The following is a 16,675-nucleotide window of genomic DNA, read 5'->3' as shown; positions in this document are numbered from 1 at the left end:
GGCATTGGGGAGTATCTGTTTGTGTGACGCCCTGTTCTCCTTTTTCTGCTTCTGGAAAGTAAAAATAAAAAATAAAATGGATAGATAGATCGAGAAAAAACTTCTGTTTGGTCCCGACGTGCCCCTGAGTTGACTTGCCTTTACACAATGCGGAGCAGGACAGATTCCAGTCAGTTAAACAAATAGAGAGACATCACAACTCGCGTGCGAGAAGCGTAAAAAATCAGTTCACGGGCGCGAGGCGGAAATCTTTCATTTACAATCATACACCGGGTGGGGGTTGAATTCTGTCTGTTTAAGCTTTTGTGTGTGTTTAATTATTTATTTATTTATTTATATTGTTTTTATTCTAGTTTGACTATGCAGCCATTTTGATCGACTTGATTGTATGCAATTTTATTTCCTTCAAAAAAAGAAGAAAAAAGATAAAGTTATTTAACAGATATTCCTTATGTTGTCAAGTTAAATGTACGATCAAAAGTATTTATTTTCCATAAAAATAAGTCAAAACATTTTTCAAATCAGTGCTCAACGTATGTAAAACAGCTCTAGGACTACAAATATGTTAATATGAATTCACAGTATACCTATGGTAAAATCTTAAAACAATATATCTTTAGCTAAAGACCCAATAATTACATTAGTATATTTCAATTGGTTAAAAGGCTTTAAATATTTAGTAGTAGTATTACCAAAAAATCAAAATAAACTAGAATGCTTCTTAATTTGCAATATGCACTTTGACATTATCTAATTATTCATTAGAATTTATAAATCTTTCCAGTTAAAGTAAATGAATATGTTATATCTATCTACCGACAGTGGGTACGGAAAGTATTCAGACCCCCTTCAATTTTTCACTCTTTGTTATACTGCAGCCATTTGCTAAAATCATTTAAATTATTTTTTTCCTCATTAATGTACACACAGCACCCCATATTGACAGACAAAAAATAATTTTTGAAATTGTTGCAGATTTATTAAAAAAGAAAACCTGAACTATCACCTGGTCCTAAGTATTCAGCCCCTTTGCTGTGACACTCATATATTTCACTCCGGTGCTTTCCATTTCTTCTGATCCTCCTTGAGATCCCCTTCATTTGAGTCCAGCTGTGTTTGATTCTACTGACTGGACTTGATTAGCAAAGCCACACACCTGTCTGTCTATATAAGACCTTACGGCTCACAATGCACGTCAGAGCAAATGAGAATCAGGAGGTCATTGAACTGCCTGAAGAGCTCAGAGACAGAATTGTGGCAAGGCACAGATCTGGCCAAGGTTACACAAAAATTTCTGCTGCACTTAAGGTTCCCAAGAGCACAGTGGCCTCCATAATCCTTAAATGGAAGACGTTTGGGACGACCAGAACCCTTCCTAGAGCTGGTCGTCCGGCCAAGCTGACCTACCAGGGGAGAAGAGCCTTGGTGAGAGAGGTAAAGGAAAACCCAAAGATCACTTTGGCTGAGCTCCAGAGATGCAGTCAGGAGATGGGAGAAAGTTGTAGAAAGTCAACCATCACTGCAGCCCTCCAGCAGTCAGGGCTTTATGGCAGAGTGGCCTGTTGGACGCCTCTCCTCAGTGCAAGACACATGACAGCCCGCATGGAGTTTGCTAAAAGACACCTGAAGGACTCTGAGATGGTGAGAAATAAGATTCTCTGGTCTGATGAGACCAAGATAGAACTTTTTGGCCTCAATTCTAAGCGGTATGTGTGGAGACAACCAGGCACTGCTCATCACTTGTCCAATACAGTCCCCACAGTGAAGCATGGTGGTGGAGCATCATGCTGTGGGGGGGGTTTTCAGCTGCATGGACAGGACGACTGGTTGCAATTGTAAGGGTGGCTTTTTCAGTTATGATTGTGAAGACAATTCCCATTTGGGATTCAACATTCAGAAACATCATTAAGTGGAGCGTAACGACTCTCTGGGGCAAGTCTACACCCCCCAGGGGCTGAAAATGGGTCCGCAGAGAACGACAGGCTCAGCAAAGTGAATTATGTGAATTTCCCCTTGGGATTAATAAAGTATCTCTATCTATCTATCAATCAAAGTAAAGTTCACAACTTGTCTCTTTCTTTCAAATGGTTGAAGCACACAACAACTGTTTCCTTTTATTTTTAACCATCTGAAAGCAACATGGATTTGGTGTTTTGCCTTACATGTTTAATTTCAAGATGCCGAACAACACTTGGTAACATTTTTACGTGAAAAGGTGACAAAACTGGCAGGTATGAAGGCTTTTTCCTTGACAAAGATCCACTGTATGTGGCAAGAAAAAAGTTCATTCATTCATTTTTCTACAGCTTATCCGAGGTCGGGGGGGGCAACAACCTTAATGGTGAGGCCCACATTTCCCTTTCCCCTGCCACACTTCTCAACTCGGACTGTGGGAAGGCCATCTGGGAGATATAATCCTCCCAGTGACTCCTGGTTCTTCGCTCAGCTTGTTGTGCAAGTAAAACCTCCACATTTAAGGCATCTGTACCTCAATTGGTTCCTCTTGATTAGGAGGGTCAGGAGACATTCCACCTCCCAAGAGTCAGTTTATGAGTCTGGGTTTCCAGTCTGCTAAGGCCGCTCTGGTCGCAATGCACCCAGCCCCTATTCCTCCTGCAGGTAGTGGGTACACAGGGGGGCATTTCATCTGCTCGCATGTGGGCATTTCTTGAAGGCCTGGCTCCTGGAGGAGGCCCCCAGTAACCCCATACAAGGCAGGGAACTCTTTAAATTTATGGGTTTCTATTACTAGGGGCTTTGAGACCGATTTGTCTTGGGAGGTCCCATAAAATGGCACCCAGGGTCACAAGGGGCACCCATCCACCGCGACAAGGTGGCAATTCCCAGAGAGGTCACAAACAAAATATTTTTAAAATTTAGAAAAAAGCTTCAGAACACAGTTTTATGGGTCAAATGAATATATAACATGAGTGTGAAGAAAACACTTTGACTTGAAAAACATTGAATTTATACCTGAACTCGTATTGCTTTATTTGAAAGAACGCGCAAAACACCTCATCCACAAAATGAGAGCTAGTAGCAGACTTCCAAACTATGATTTATTTATTGATGACCTTAATTCTTATATAGATCCTGTCAAGAATATTAAAAATAGTAAGGAAATTGAAGCATTACATTTGTTTTCCAAATATAAATTTATTTAATATGTACATATACAGTTTAAAAATGTTATGTATGACAATATTCCCCTGACATTATGTCGTTCTTGGAATGTTTTGTACTTTGTATATTTTGTTATCTGTATTGCAATGATATAATGTATAAATAATAATAATAACTCCGGTTTTTTCCCACAGTCCAAAGACATGCAGGTTGGGTGCATTGGCGATCCTAAATTGTGCCTAGTTGTGTGCTTGGTGTGTCCGTATGTGTGTGCCCTGCGGTGCGCTGGCGTCCTGCACGGTGTTTGTTTCCTGCCTTGTGCCCTGTGTTGGCTGGGATTGGCTCCAGCAGACCCCCGTGACCCTGTAGTTAGGATATAGTGGGTTGGATAATGGATAGATAATAATAATCATAATTAATCATAATTTAAATATGTTATATATGACAATATTCCCCTGGCACATGTCATTCTTGGAGTGTTTTGTACTTTGTATATTTTATCTGTATTGCAATGATATAATGCATAAATGATGATAACAGGCTTTAAAGAATAGAGAACACCGCAACGTTTATAAGAACCCTCCCTCCGCCCAGTAGATGGCAGTGTTGACCTGACGGCCATCACTTTTTTTCCACCGAGTCGCTCGTTGATGTCTCGTTTTGTTTCTCTTTGTTTAATGTCGCCGGTGAGCTGCTCGGAGTGCCGTACGCGACTCGCGCGCACTTCGGAGATAAAATCGAACAGAAAAAGAGATGAGAAAACCAAAAATACAGTGAAGAGAAGAAGTGTTGGTAAGCGACAGGAGCATTAAGCGGTGGAGAGGGGAAACGGACAAGGGAAAAGCTGGGGTGGCGAGGGAGCGATTTATGAAGTGAGAGACAGAGAGATGGGGTGATTCAAAGAGAAGAAAGAAAAGGGTCAGGCGGTCCACGTAAGACCCATCGGGTTTGGTGCCCACTCTCCCTTTTTATGCAGGCCAAGTCTACAGGCTGTCGTGTATTCTCGCTCGCTCGCTCGCCCGCCCAGTCGGTACTTGTCATCCCGCCCGTGTTAATTTCACTAAAACACGAGACTGCAAGTTTCACAACAACTTTTTCCCAAGCAGCGTTTGCGATACAACTAGAGTACCGGAAGGGAACACCTCCGGATAGGGCCGGCTTAAAGCACTGCATGAAAACGGCGGGCGTGCGCGCGCATGGCAGAGATTTTTTTTTTTTGTTTGTTTAAATGTAATGCATTTTCGAGTACTTGAGCAAATTGCGGTGCTTTCTTTATCTTTAAAAAATAAACCATAGAAACGTTTAGAACTAAAAAGTCCATTTTCTTTGTTTCACAAAACCTGAAGCGGCTCGACTCGTCTGTGAGCGCGGGTACTCCACTCCGACGGCTCTCATGGCAGGATCTCTCTTCCTGATCGCCCGTCACTTTAAAGGCTTTATTCTGCCATTTTGTACAAACAGCGGCGTTACCTTCCTTATAGTCATTCATTTCTTCACATTTCTCCTAAAATGATTTTCAGATACTTGGTAATCAAAAGAGTAAAGTGGGTCAAGTTAAAAAAAAAAAATCAAATATCCCATTTCATCTGTAATCTAATCGATCGACTGGTGTGATTTGCGCTATAAGCTGATGATAAACATCAAAGTACAAACTCTTATCGGAAAAACGGCTGTGAAAACAAATTCCTTTATATACTCTCGTGTTAAAATATATTTATCAACAATCGACTGGCGCCATAAGAGAATCGTAAGAGAAGTAGCACTTATCACAATAAAAAAAATTGCTGATTGGCTTTGGCACAGCACGCAGAGAGTAATGGGGGACATTAGGCAATCATGGCAGCACTGGAAATAAGGCAGGAACCAACCCCGGATAGGATGCTAGTGTGCCATCCACCGGGCACATAAACATACACAGTGATGCTGAATTAGTTCAGACTCCTCACTCGGCTTAATCTTCACACCTTTAGGGATCGTTTATACTTCACGCCCAGAACGCGCACGCATGCCCAGCGTTCATTTGACGTGTCCAACGAGCAGGTCCTCAAAAATTAACTCGACGTGTGCGCGAGTTGCAATACCAGCAAAAAGTCGGGGGGCGCAGTGTGATAAAAGTCGGAACGTGACGTCAGAGTCTCTTTACTATCTACATGTGACAGAAAGCTGCTTTGCGGAAGCACATATCGATGTGCGCGCTTCCATGTTTGATGAATGGTTCGATGTGGTGAAGCAAAATGCCGACATACAGATGCATTCGTGGGGCTTTTATATTCAAGCGTCGCATATTCCCGATCGTAATGACACGATACGTTTTAAAACATACCATCTTTTGTGCAGTCTTTTTTTCTGTAGCTTCATCCTGACAGCAGCGGCAAACAGCAATAGTTTACCACACAGAACACCATAAATGTATGATATTCTAACTCTCTGCACATTAAGGCCGGGTTTCTACTTCACGCGACGCATGCTGCAGCGGACGCTCCTGCTACGCAAGCGTTGTAGCGTTTATACTTGCGCGCGTACTTTACGTAAATCTTGAGGAATCCACCAGGTGGCAGTGTGAGATATTATCACGGTGAGAACAGGTTCGGCGTCGCTGTGTTGTGAATTGCCTAGAACACGCATTAAATTCCGATGACACCTTACAGCAATATCTCTGAAAATGATGTTTATTGATAAAATCCATTAATCCAGGGATGTGTCCATTCCAGCGAGCATTGGGTACGAGTAAGAAACAATCCCTGTGCGAGGCCTCGGCTCATCGCAATGTGAATACAAGCACACACATACACTGGTGTCATTTTAGCGACACCAAATTCCCAAATCTGCATATCTTTGGAAGGAAACCGGAGTACAGTGAGGAATACAAGCAGGAAATACGAGCAACATAACTCCCTGCGAGACAGCAGTGCTATTGCTCCGCCACCGTGACACCCCTATGTGTGTAATTATTAACAGTATTCATTATTTAAATGAAATTATATGTAAAATGTAACATACACACTTTAATGCATTTCATCATGAAAGTGACATCAAGTATAAATCTAAAGATTCTAAATGTGCAGAGAGCTGGAATATCAGACATTTCATTTGTTCTGTGTGGTGATCTGTTGCTGTTTGCCGCTGCTGTCAGGTCCAAGAAGCTCGTAGCGATTAAAAACTGGGATGACGTTTTTACGAAGGTCTGCTTTAACACTAGAATTACCAGAGCCTACGAAAAAACTCGTAATTCCGTCCCACCTTAAATCGCTTCTTAAATCTTTTCACACCTCTCCGCCAGCGTCTTTTGTCTTCTAAATGTGCTGATAAAGAGAAGCTATGAGCAGCCGGCTATTCCATCCCCTCGCCAATTCAGAACGTGCACAAACTTCTCTCAGCTCACGCCTTGATTGATTATCTGGGAGTGAAGTGGAGTTTTAGAGTGGAAATAATAGATCATTATTTGGAACACACATTTCATGTGTGTTCCGTTTCTACAGTAATCCGTGTAAACACATTTTTAAAACAGAAACGTTTTTCATATTGTAGAAGTAAACGACAAAATGTAAGCATAAACTAATATAATGTATGAAGCCTAAAGTCCAAATATCAAACACTTCCACAAAAGGTACAAATATAATAGAACAAATATGCTTTTATTCAAAAATATAACTGCAGAAAAAAGCCACCTTAGCAAGCCATATTGACACATACTACAGCTGCCACGATAGCGTAATGGTATCAGCCGCTGACTAGTATCCAAAAGGTCATGAGTTCGATCCCACATGGTTCAGTTTTGAGAAGTAAACTGCTCTTATTCTTAATATTTTAGAATAAAAACACGCATTTGATTTCAGTGTGTAACAGCCAATAATTTATGATACTTGTAAAGGTTAGTTTGTTTTTTTTTATTCACTTTTCATTCTCTGTCTCAGTCGTGTTCAGGATACTTCCCTACCCCCCCATCTGAGAATGCTGTTTTCACATAAAGATGTGCTGTGGCTCTGCAGCGTACTTGTGACTGCATTCTCGTACCAATGCTTGCGAACTGAAGTGCCTGCGTGCGCTTTTCGTGGCATTACACGTCTATTTTTGAGCATGCCCGTGTCGCTCATACACAGGAACATATGTTGGTGTACAAGAATAAAAAACAAGTGCACTTTTATTCTAGATTATAAGTGAAGAAAAAATAAAGCAAGTTACAGTAGGCGGTTGATACGACAGCTTGCGTGGTGCAATGCTAAGAACTGCTGATTTCCGATCCGTGCTATATAAAATCATCACATTCAAATATTAACAATTCCCACACACCCTTCCTACATTCACGACATGTGTACTTGTTGCAGTGTACACATCTCTCTGTGCTGTGGTTCCTATTACACTGAATGAGCACCTGACATTGTACTTTCTTCCCTATATAAATAACATTCGAGTTATAGCGCATCTCCAAATAAATCACATTTGAGTTATAGCGCGTCTCCAAATAAATCACATTCGAGTTATAGCGCGTCTCCAAATAAATCACATTTGAGTTATAGCGCGTCTCCAAATAAATCACATTTGAGTATAGCGCATCTCCACATAAATCACATTTGAGTTATAGCGCGTCTCCAAATAAATCACATTTGAGTTATAGCGCGTCTCCAAATAAATCACATTTGAGTATAACGCATCTCCACATAAATCACATTTGAGTTATAGCGCGTCTCCAAATAAATCACATTTGAGTTATAGCGCGTCTTTATGTGAAAACAGCATTGTCAGATTTTGTGGGGCGAGGGATCGTGAACGCGACTGAGAGAATGGAACTGAATTTATTCAGTGCAGCAGGATCAACGCACAGTACATGCAATATGATTTGAAAACGAACCACGTCCGATCGGGCGCATATTCAAACCCGATCTGACGCTGTTTGTTTTCAAATAATATTGCATTAGTGTGATGATGTTTTTACATATATTGTCTCTTTCATTCATCTTGCGGTTTATAATCAGTGACCGCTGTTTTTCCCGATCTTGCCAGTTCGCACATGTTGCTGTATGGTGCTGTTTCTTTTGTACTCCAGGACATGCAGGGGACAGAATAGTACAGAGCAGTAAGTTCAGCACTATATGCAATCAGACAGACAGACAGGCAGAGAAGGCACTAGATATATAAATAAACAGGGAAGGCACTATATAATAGATATATAAAAAACAGCTATGGGGATAGATATATTGATAGGTAGGAAGGAAAGGCACTATATGATAGGCAGACAGGGAAGCTCCTATATAATAATAAAATTACTGTTATTACTATGTAGATAGACAGGGAGTTCACCGTCGCAGCGAGTATTCAAACCCGATCTGACGCTGTTTGTTTTCAAATAATATTGCATGTACTTAACTATTTTAGAATAAAAACATACATTTGATTTCAGTCAGTCTGTAAGAGCCAGTGTAAATGCATGATAATTGTAAAGGTTAGCTTTTTTTTTTAATTCAGTTCCATTCTCTCAGTTGCGTTCACGATTCCTCCCCAAATCTGACAATGCTGTTTTCACATAAAGACGCGCTATAACTCAAATGTGATTTATTTGGAGACGCTATAACTCAAATGTGATTTATTTGGAGACGCGCTATAACTCAAATGTGATTTATTTGGAGACGCGCTATAACTCAAATGTGATTTATTTGGAGACGCTATAACTCAATGTGATTTATTTGGAGACGCTATAACTCAAATGTGATTTATTTGGAGACGCTTTATAACTCAATGTGATTTATTTGGAGACGCTATAACTCAAATGTGATTTATTTGAGATGCGCTTATAACTCGAATGTTATTTATATAGGGAAGAAAGTACAATGTCAGGTGCTCATTCAGTGTAATAGGAACCACAGCACAGAGAGATGTGTACACTGCAACAAGTACACATGTCGTGAATGTAGGAAGGGTGTGTGGGAATTGTTAATATTTGAATGTGATGATTTTATATAGCACGGATCGAAATCAGCAGTTCTTAGCATTGCACCACGCAAGCTGTCGTGATCAACCGCCTACTGTAACTTGCTTTATTTTTTCTTCACTTATAATCTAGAATAAAAGTGGACTTGTTTTTTATTCTTGTACACCAACATATGTTCCTGTGTTTGAGCGACACGGGCATGCTCAAAAAAATAGACGTGTAATGCCACGAAAAGCGAACGCAGGCACTTCAGTTTGCAAGCATTGGTACGAGAATGCAGTCACAAGTACGCTGCAGAGCCACAGCGCATCTTTATGTGAAAACAGCATTCTCAGATGGGGGGTAGGGAAGGACCCTGAACACGACTGAGACTGAGAATGAAAAGTGAATAAAAAAAAAAAATAATAATAACCTTTACAAGTATCATAAATTACTGGCTGTTACACACTGAAATCAAATGTGTGTTTTTATTCTAAAATAGTAAGAATAAGAGCAGTTTACTTCTCAAAACTGAACCATGTGGGATGAACTCATGACCTTTTGGATACTAGTCAGCGGCTGATACCATTACGCTACCGTGGCAGCTGTAGTAAGTATGTGTCAATATGGCTTGCTAAGGTGGCTTTTTTCTGCAGTTATATTTTTGAATAAAAGCATACTTGTTCTGTTATATTTGTACCTTTTGTGGAAGTGTTTGATATTTGGACTTTAGGCTTCATACATTATATTAGTTTATGCTTACATTTTGTCATTTACTTCTACAATATGAAAAACGTTTCTGTTTTAAAAATGTGTTTACACGGATTACTGTAGAAACGGAACACACGTGAAATGCGTGTATTCCAAATAACGATCTATTATCCACTTCACTCCCAGATAATCAATGAAGGCATGAGCTGGGAGAAGTTTGTGCACGTTTTAAATCGGTGGGGGGATGGAATAGCCGGCTGCTTGCAGCCTGATTTTTATCAGCACATTTAGATGACAAAGGACGCTGGTGGAGAGCTGTGAACGATTTTAAGATGCGATTTAAGGTGGGACGGAATTATGAGTTTTTTCGTTAGCTCTGGTAATTCTAGTGTTAATGATAAAGTTAACTACGAGGGTAAAATGGACATTTCGAGATTAAAGCAGAAATTTCCACTTTAATCACAAAATACACGTTCTCACCATGTCCTTTATTTTTTCTCAGTGGCTCAAATACAGCGCTATACATTATGTTGCTGTTGTTAAGTTGCAAAAATAAAAAGATGGTATGTGAGAGTGCATGGTGTGCAAGAGGCTTTCTGTCAGTTGTAGATAGTAAACAGAGACTCTGACGTCACATACCAACTTTTAGCACACTGCGCCCCCCGACTTTTTTTCTGGTACTGCAACTCACGCACGCGTCGCATTCATCTCAGAGGACACGTCAAATGAACGTGTGGGAGCCATGATGCGAGCGCGTACGCGTTCTGAGCATGAAGTATAAACCGGCCCTAAATCTTTAAGGATTCTAAATGTGCAGAGAGTTGGAGTATCATACATTTAAGGTGTTCTGTGTGATGATCTGTTGCTGTTTGCCGCTGCTGTCAGGTCCAAGAAGCTCGTAGCGATTAAAAACTGGGATGACGTTTTTACGAAGGTCTGCTTTAATAATAAAGTAAACTACGAGGTTAAAGTGGACATTTCGAGATTAAAGCCGAAATTTCCACTTTAATCACAAAATACACGTTTTCACCGTGTCCTTTATTTTTTTCTCAGTGGCTCAAATACAGCGCTATACATTATGTTGCTGTTGTGAAGTTGCAAAAAAAAAAAAAAGATGGAATATGCGACCCTTGAATATAAAAGCACCACGAATGCATCTGTATGTCGGCATTTTGCTTCATCACATCGAACCATTCATCAAACTGAGAAGCGCGCACATCGATCCCCGCAGGATCTGCATAGAGGCTTTCTGTCAGTTGTAGATAGTAAACAGAGACTCTGACGTCACATACCAACTTTTAGCACACTGCGCCCCCCGAGTTTTTTCTGGTACTGCAACTCGCGCACGCGTCTCATTCATTTCTGAGGACCTGCTCGGAGGACACGTCAAATGAACGTGTGGGAGCCATGATGCGAGCGCGTGCGCGTTCTGAGCGTGAAGTATAAACCGGCCCTAAATCTTTAAGGATTCTAAATGTGCAGAGAGTTGGAGTATCATACATTTAAGGTGTTCTGTGTGATGATCTATTGCTGTTTGCCGCTGCTGTCAGGGGGAAGCCACAGAAAAAAAAAGATGGTATGTGAGACTTTTAAAACATATCGTGTCATTATGATCGGGAATATGCGATGCTTGAATATAAAGGCACCACGAATGCATCTGTATGTCGGCATTTTGTTTCACCACATCGAAGCGCACACACCGATCTCGTAGGAGCTTTCTGTCGCATGTAAACAGAGACTCTGACGTCACATTCCTACTTTTAGCACACTGCGCCCCCTTCCGACTTCTTGCTGGTACTGCAACTCGAGCACGCATCGCGTTAGTTTCTGAGCACCTGCTCAGAGGACGCGTGAAATGAACGTGTGGTAGCCATGATGCGGGCGGGTACGACTTCTGAGCATGAAGTATAAACGAGCCCTTAGAATCCTTAGATTTATACTTGATATCACTTTAATGATGACATGCATTAATGTTACATTTTACAGATAAATCGTTCATTTCATTTAAATAATGAATACTGTTAATAATTGCACACGTAGGGGTGACACGGTGGCAGAGCAGTAGCACTGCTGTCTCACAGGGAGTCACGTCGCTGGTGTTCCCTGCCTGCAGTTTGCATGTTTTTCCTGCTGGGTTTCCACACTGGGCTCCGGTTTCCGTCATGCCGGTTTGGTGACACTAAAATGACGCCAGTGTAAGTGTCTGTTTGTATTCACTGAAGCTCCGACTAGGGATTGTTTCTGCCTCGTGCTGGAATAGAAACATCCATGGATTGATGGATTTAATCATTAAACATCCTTTTCAGAGTTATTGCGGTAAGGTGTCATCGAAATTCAATGGCAGTTCCAGGCAATTCACAACACAGGGAAGCCAAAACTCTTCTCACCGTGATGAGATCTCGCACTGCCACCTGGTGGATTCTTCCAGATTTACGTAAAGTACGCGGCGCGCAAGTATAAACAGTGCGCTTGCATAGCAGGAGTGTCCGCTGGAGCATGAAGTATAATCACTGGAGAAGATTAAATGGAGCGCATGGAAACTCTGAACAGGCAGCAGCTCTGAGTGGCAACCAAACCCAAGGACACTGGAGCCATTAATGGTGTAAAAGTAATTCTCCCTCCATACAGAATACAGTGCCTTGTGAAAGTATCCCCATTGGGGGTTCTTCCTGTTTTGTCGCATTACAATCTGGAATTAAAGTGGAGTTTTGAGGGGGTTAGCATCATTTGATTTGCACGGCATGCCTACCAAATGGAAGGTGAAAATATATATATATTTTTTTATTGTGACACAAATAAGACCCCAAAACAGAAATTCCTGAGTGTTCATAAGTATCCTGCATCCCCCCCCCCAAAAAAAAATCAGTCCTTTGTAGATCCCCCTTTGTAATTCCAGCTGCAAGTCTCTTGTTGAACGTCTCTATTAGCTTTGCACCCCTGGCCACTGGGATTGTTGCCCGTTCCTCAAAGCCAAACTGCTCCGACTCCTTCAAGTCTGGCGGGCTGTGTTGGTGTCTGCCGGTCTTCAAGACGTGCCATCGATTCTACTGTACATTGGACGTCTGGACTTTGATGTGGCCATTCTAAGACATTTTCAAGGTTTCCCTTTAAACCACTCCAGTGTCGCTTTAGTCGTATGTTGAGGGTCTTGTCCTGCTGGAGGATGAACTGTCACCCCAGTCTCAAATCCCTGGCAGACTCAGGAATCTGCTTGTATTTAGTGCTGTCCATCTTTTCTTCAATCCTGATCAGTTTTCCTGCCCTCACAGTGTGATGCTGCCACCACCACACTTTGCTGTGGGAATGGTGTTCTCTGGCTGATGGGCAGTGTTGGGTTTGCGCCACACATGGCCAAAATGTTCTTTTCTAGTCCCATCAGACTTGACAACCTTCTTCCATATGTTTGGGTAGTCGGCCACATGCTGGTGGGCAAACTCCAAATGTGTTGTCTTGTTCATTTCCTTCAGTGAAGGCTTGTTTTTCTTCCATCAAGCCCCACTCTGAGGAGTGTACAGCTTAAAGTGGTCCTATGGACAGATACCCTCATCTCTGCTGTGAACCTTCGCAGCTCCTTCAGTGTTATCCTTGGGGTGTTTGTTGCATCTCTGATTGATGCCCTCCTTGCCCTGGTATGTGACCTTTTCTTGGCAGGTTTGTAGTGGTGCCATAGTCTTTCCATTATCTTATAATGGATTTAATGGTGCATCTGTGTGGATATTCAAAGTTTGGGATTTTTCTGTTTTGAATAACCCATCCTGATCAAGGATCAATATGCCTTGTTATTGGCTTTTAGAACTATTGGCTATTTAAAGGAGCCTGGTGGCTCAGACAGGCACTATTATTTTACAGGCCACTGCTTTTGTTTTTAATGTCGCCTGCTTGTTTTGCACTTTTTTTTTTTTTTTTTTTTTTTTTTTGGACCAGGGAAGCTGTTTTTTTTTTTTGTGGGAACTGAGGAAACAAACTTTTGTTTTGGGACATGGCGGCTCTGCTGGGCCTTTTGACTCACCAACGTCTAAATGAGTAGGCATGCATGCTAAACGCAACATCCATTATCCAACCCGCTATATCCTAACACAGGGTTACAGGGGGTTTGCTGGAGCCAATCCCAGCCAGCACAGAGCTCAAGGCAGGAACAAACCCCGGGCAGAGCGCCAGCCCACCACAGGCCAGACTTTGTCTTCCTGTCAATTCAGTTATCACTTTAATTCTGCTGAGAGCTTCCTAGGCTAACATGGGGGCTTCGGCGCATTTCAAATCCTGCGTAAAGCTTAGCTGGTAGTTTTCTCCGTTTGCTTAAAACTGGAAGTTAGCCCTGCAATGTGCTATATAATTATCTTTGGTGACTCTATGAAGTAATTCTATCATTTTTACATTTGCAGGGTATAAAAGAACCTCCTTGGCCGTTCACATGTCAGTTCAGAGAGGTGTCTGATGGCCTCCAGTCCTGATGTGAGGAAGGAATCTTAGAAGATTGGAGATTTGAAGAGAGAGAGAAGAGTTTAACACGGACCATGGCCTCAGCCAAAGAGAATGGCGTGGATCAAAGCCTGGCCCACATTAAACAAGAGGACTGTGAGTGGGGTGCGCTATACGGTCTGTCTGTGAAGCTGGAGGAATGTGAAGGAGAAATCTCCATTTTTAAAGAGGAGGAGTGCAAGGGGGGGATTGTTGAAGTTAAAGTGGAGGAAGAAAAGTTGTCAGTTAGTCTTGAACTGCAGAACCCCGCAACCCAGAATATTTTCAAGCAAGAGAATTTTGAAGAATCTAATTCCGGTTTACAGCCCTGGCCCGCTAATGTCGGACAGCCGGCTACCCAGCAGGACTCTGTAGAGCTGAAATCGGAGCTCCCCGAGTTTGAAGCGAAAGTCAAGGAAGGAAACCGGAGAGAAGGGGAAGAGCCGCAGTCATCTCGGAGTGTGGGAATGAGTAAGTAATGTGATTAAACAGAAGAGAGGGTGCAGCTGATCCCATTTGCAAGTTCCTCCTGTGCACGTTGTGGTGTCTCTGGTAGGTGGAAGCGAGCTTGAGATGCACACATCGAGACGAGCTGCTTGGGTGCAAAACAACTTGCAGTAGCTGACTGAAGAAGTCCTAAACTGTAAAGGTATAGAATAGCTGAATGTCTCCAACACGTGACTCTCCCACACAGAGCTGTCATTTTAAGCAGTTAAACATCACCGATACGAGGGGCAGTCAAAAAGCTCCCGGAATTGTGATATAGCGGGAGAGTGAGAGATCAGATGGATCAGATCCCAGTGTTGTGGAGGGGAGCGCAGCAGGTCTGCAGGGCAGTTACAACAGGTCTGGGTTGGTTTTGGCGTGTAGTATTAATGAGTCAGAAAAATACCATTTTTGGAAGTGTGTGTAAACCAACCAAATTTACAAGTACTGGGTACAAAACGTAGATTTCTGTCAACTTTGGGGCTATTGCTGCTAATAAAGTATCCTATCTATCTATCTATCTATCTATCTATCTATCTATTATATAGTGCCTTATCTATCTATCTATCTATTATATAGTGCCTTATCTATCTATCTATCTATCTATCTATCTATCTATCTATCTATCTATCTATCTATCTATCTATCTATCTATCTTATAGTGCCTTTCATATCTATCTCTGTCTCTGTCTGCGAGACCCGATTACGACTTCAAGCTTTTGACAGAGTGGATCACCAATATCTGTTCAGAGTCTGACAAGCTTTTGCTTTGGGTTCTCCTTCTCCAAATGTGTTCAGATGCTTTACTCAAATATATTTGGCGTTCTGAAGATTAACGGTGCCCTGACAGCCCCCTTCTCTGTCACCAGGGGTATTTGCCAGGGTTGCTCTACTCTCTGTCAATTGAGCCCCTCCTAGAGCAGCTCAGGCGTCGTCTTTCTGGTCTCAGCATCCCAGTTTGCCCCACTACTTGTTTTAAGGTCGTTGCCTACGCAGATGATGTGACTGTGTTTGTGTCTTCTTCATCTGAGGTAAACACTTTAGTCAACTGCTTAGACGTTTTTTAAGGACTGACGACAGCGAAAGTCAATTGGCTCAACAGCAATGCTTTCTTGCTGGGTGACTGGGGACTCGCGTCTTTTCCGGCTCTTCCTGAGACCCTCCAATGGAATAAAAACGCGTTTAAGTACCTGGGGGTGTATTTAGGCACAAATGGCACCGCTGTAGACAATTGGGTGGGGTGGACAGATCTGATCCAAGCAAGGCTGAACCGTTGGAAGTGGCTTCTGAAGGGACATTTCATGTAGAGGCAGGGTGTTAATCCTGAATAACTTGATGGCCTCCATGTTTTGGCACAAGCTCAGGTGTGCTGATCCACCAGTAGCTCTGATCAAATCCGTACAGACGATCATCCTTGACTTTTTTTGGGACAGTCTACACTGGGTCCAGAGAGGTGTGCTGCACCTACCAGTGGCAGAAGGAGGGCAGGGACTGATTGACGTCAGGAGTAAAATCGAGGCCTTCAGGCTCCAGACGCTGTTCTATGGTCCAGACGGCCTGCCCTGCCTTGTCTGTCTGTCTATCAGAAAATGTAATTTTCCCATTATATTTCAAAGCTGAACATGGGACAGTATCTATTTAGTGACATGCTCAGTTCTCCTTTTTCATGCTTAATGTCTGATTTAAGCCATTTGCAAGAGCAACAGATACTTCAACGTGTCCGAGCCTGGCCCGTATTTCGTAACAAACACTTTTTTTTTTTTTTTTTTATCAATCACTTCATAAAGTCTCCTGAATTATTTCCAGTAATACACACATTTAACAGTGCTCAAAATATTTATCAAGCATGTCAATTTATAATAAGCACAAATTAAATCTTCCATTTTTCAGATAGCTTTTATTCCAATTCTGTCCACCCAAACCATCCTATTTTTTTTTAATAGTAACTTATAAGGATTTGCCTCTTCCGTACGCAGTGGTCGCTTTTTTCTT

The 16,675-nt window shown here is 42.0% G+C and overlaps 1 protein-coding gene across 1 annotated transcript in view; it reads left to right on the top strand.

The window, feature by feature from the left end:
• The first annotated feature begins 3,808 nt into the window (after positions 1-3,808).
• LOC120528218 (zinc finger protein 665-like) overlaps positions 3,809-16,675 on the top strand; it is a 71,026-nt gene continuing 58,159 nt past the window's right edge. Inside the window, exons 1-2 of the mRNA XM_039752319.1 lie at positions 3,809-3,915; positions 14,122-14,668. Of these exons, the coding sequence (XP_039608253.1) occupies positions 14,254-14,668 (415 nt within the window). The 5' untranslated portion in view covers positions 3,809-3,915; positions 14,122-14,253. The remainder of the gene's footprint in view (positions 3,916-14,121; positions 14,669-16,675) is intronic.

This window comes from Polypterus senegalus, chromosome 4, assembly GCF_016835505.1.
Source record: "Polypterus senegalus isolate Bchr_013 chromosome 4, ASM1683550v1, whole genome shotgun sequence".
NCBI classification, from domain to species: domain Eukaryota; kingdom Metazoa; phylum Chordata; class Cladistia; order Polypteriformes; family Polypteridae; genus Polypterus; species Polypterus senegalus.
Note: the sequence above shows the minus strand (reverse complement) of the source record. Positions and strands in the feature narration are given on the sequence as shown.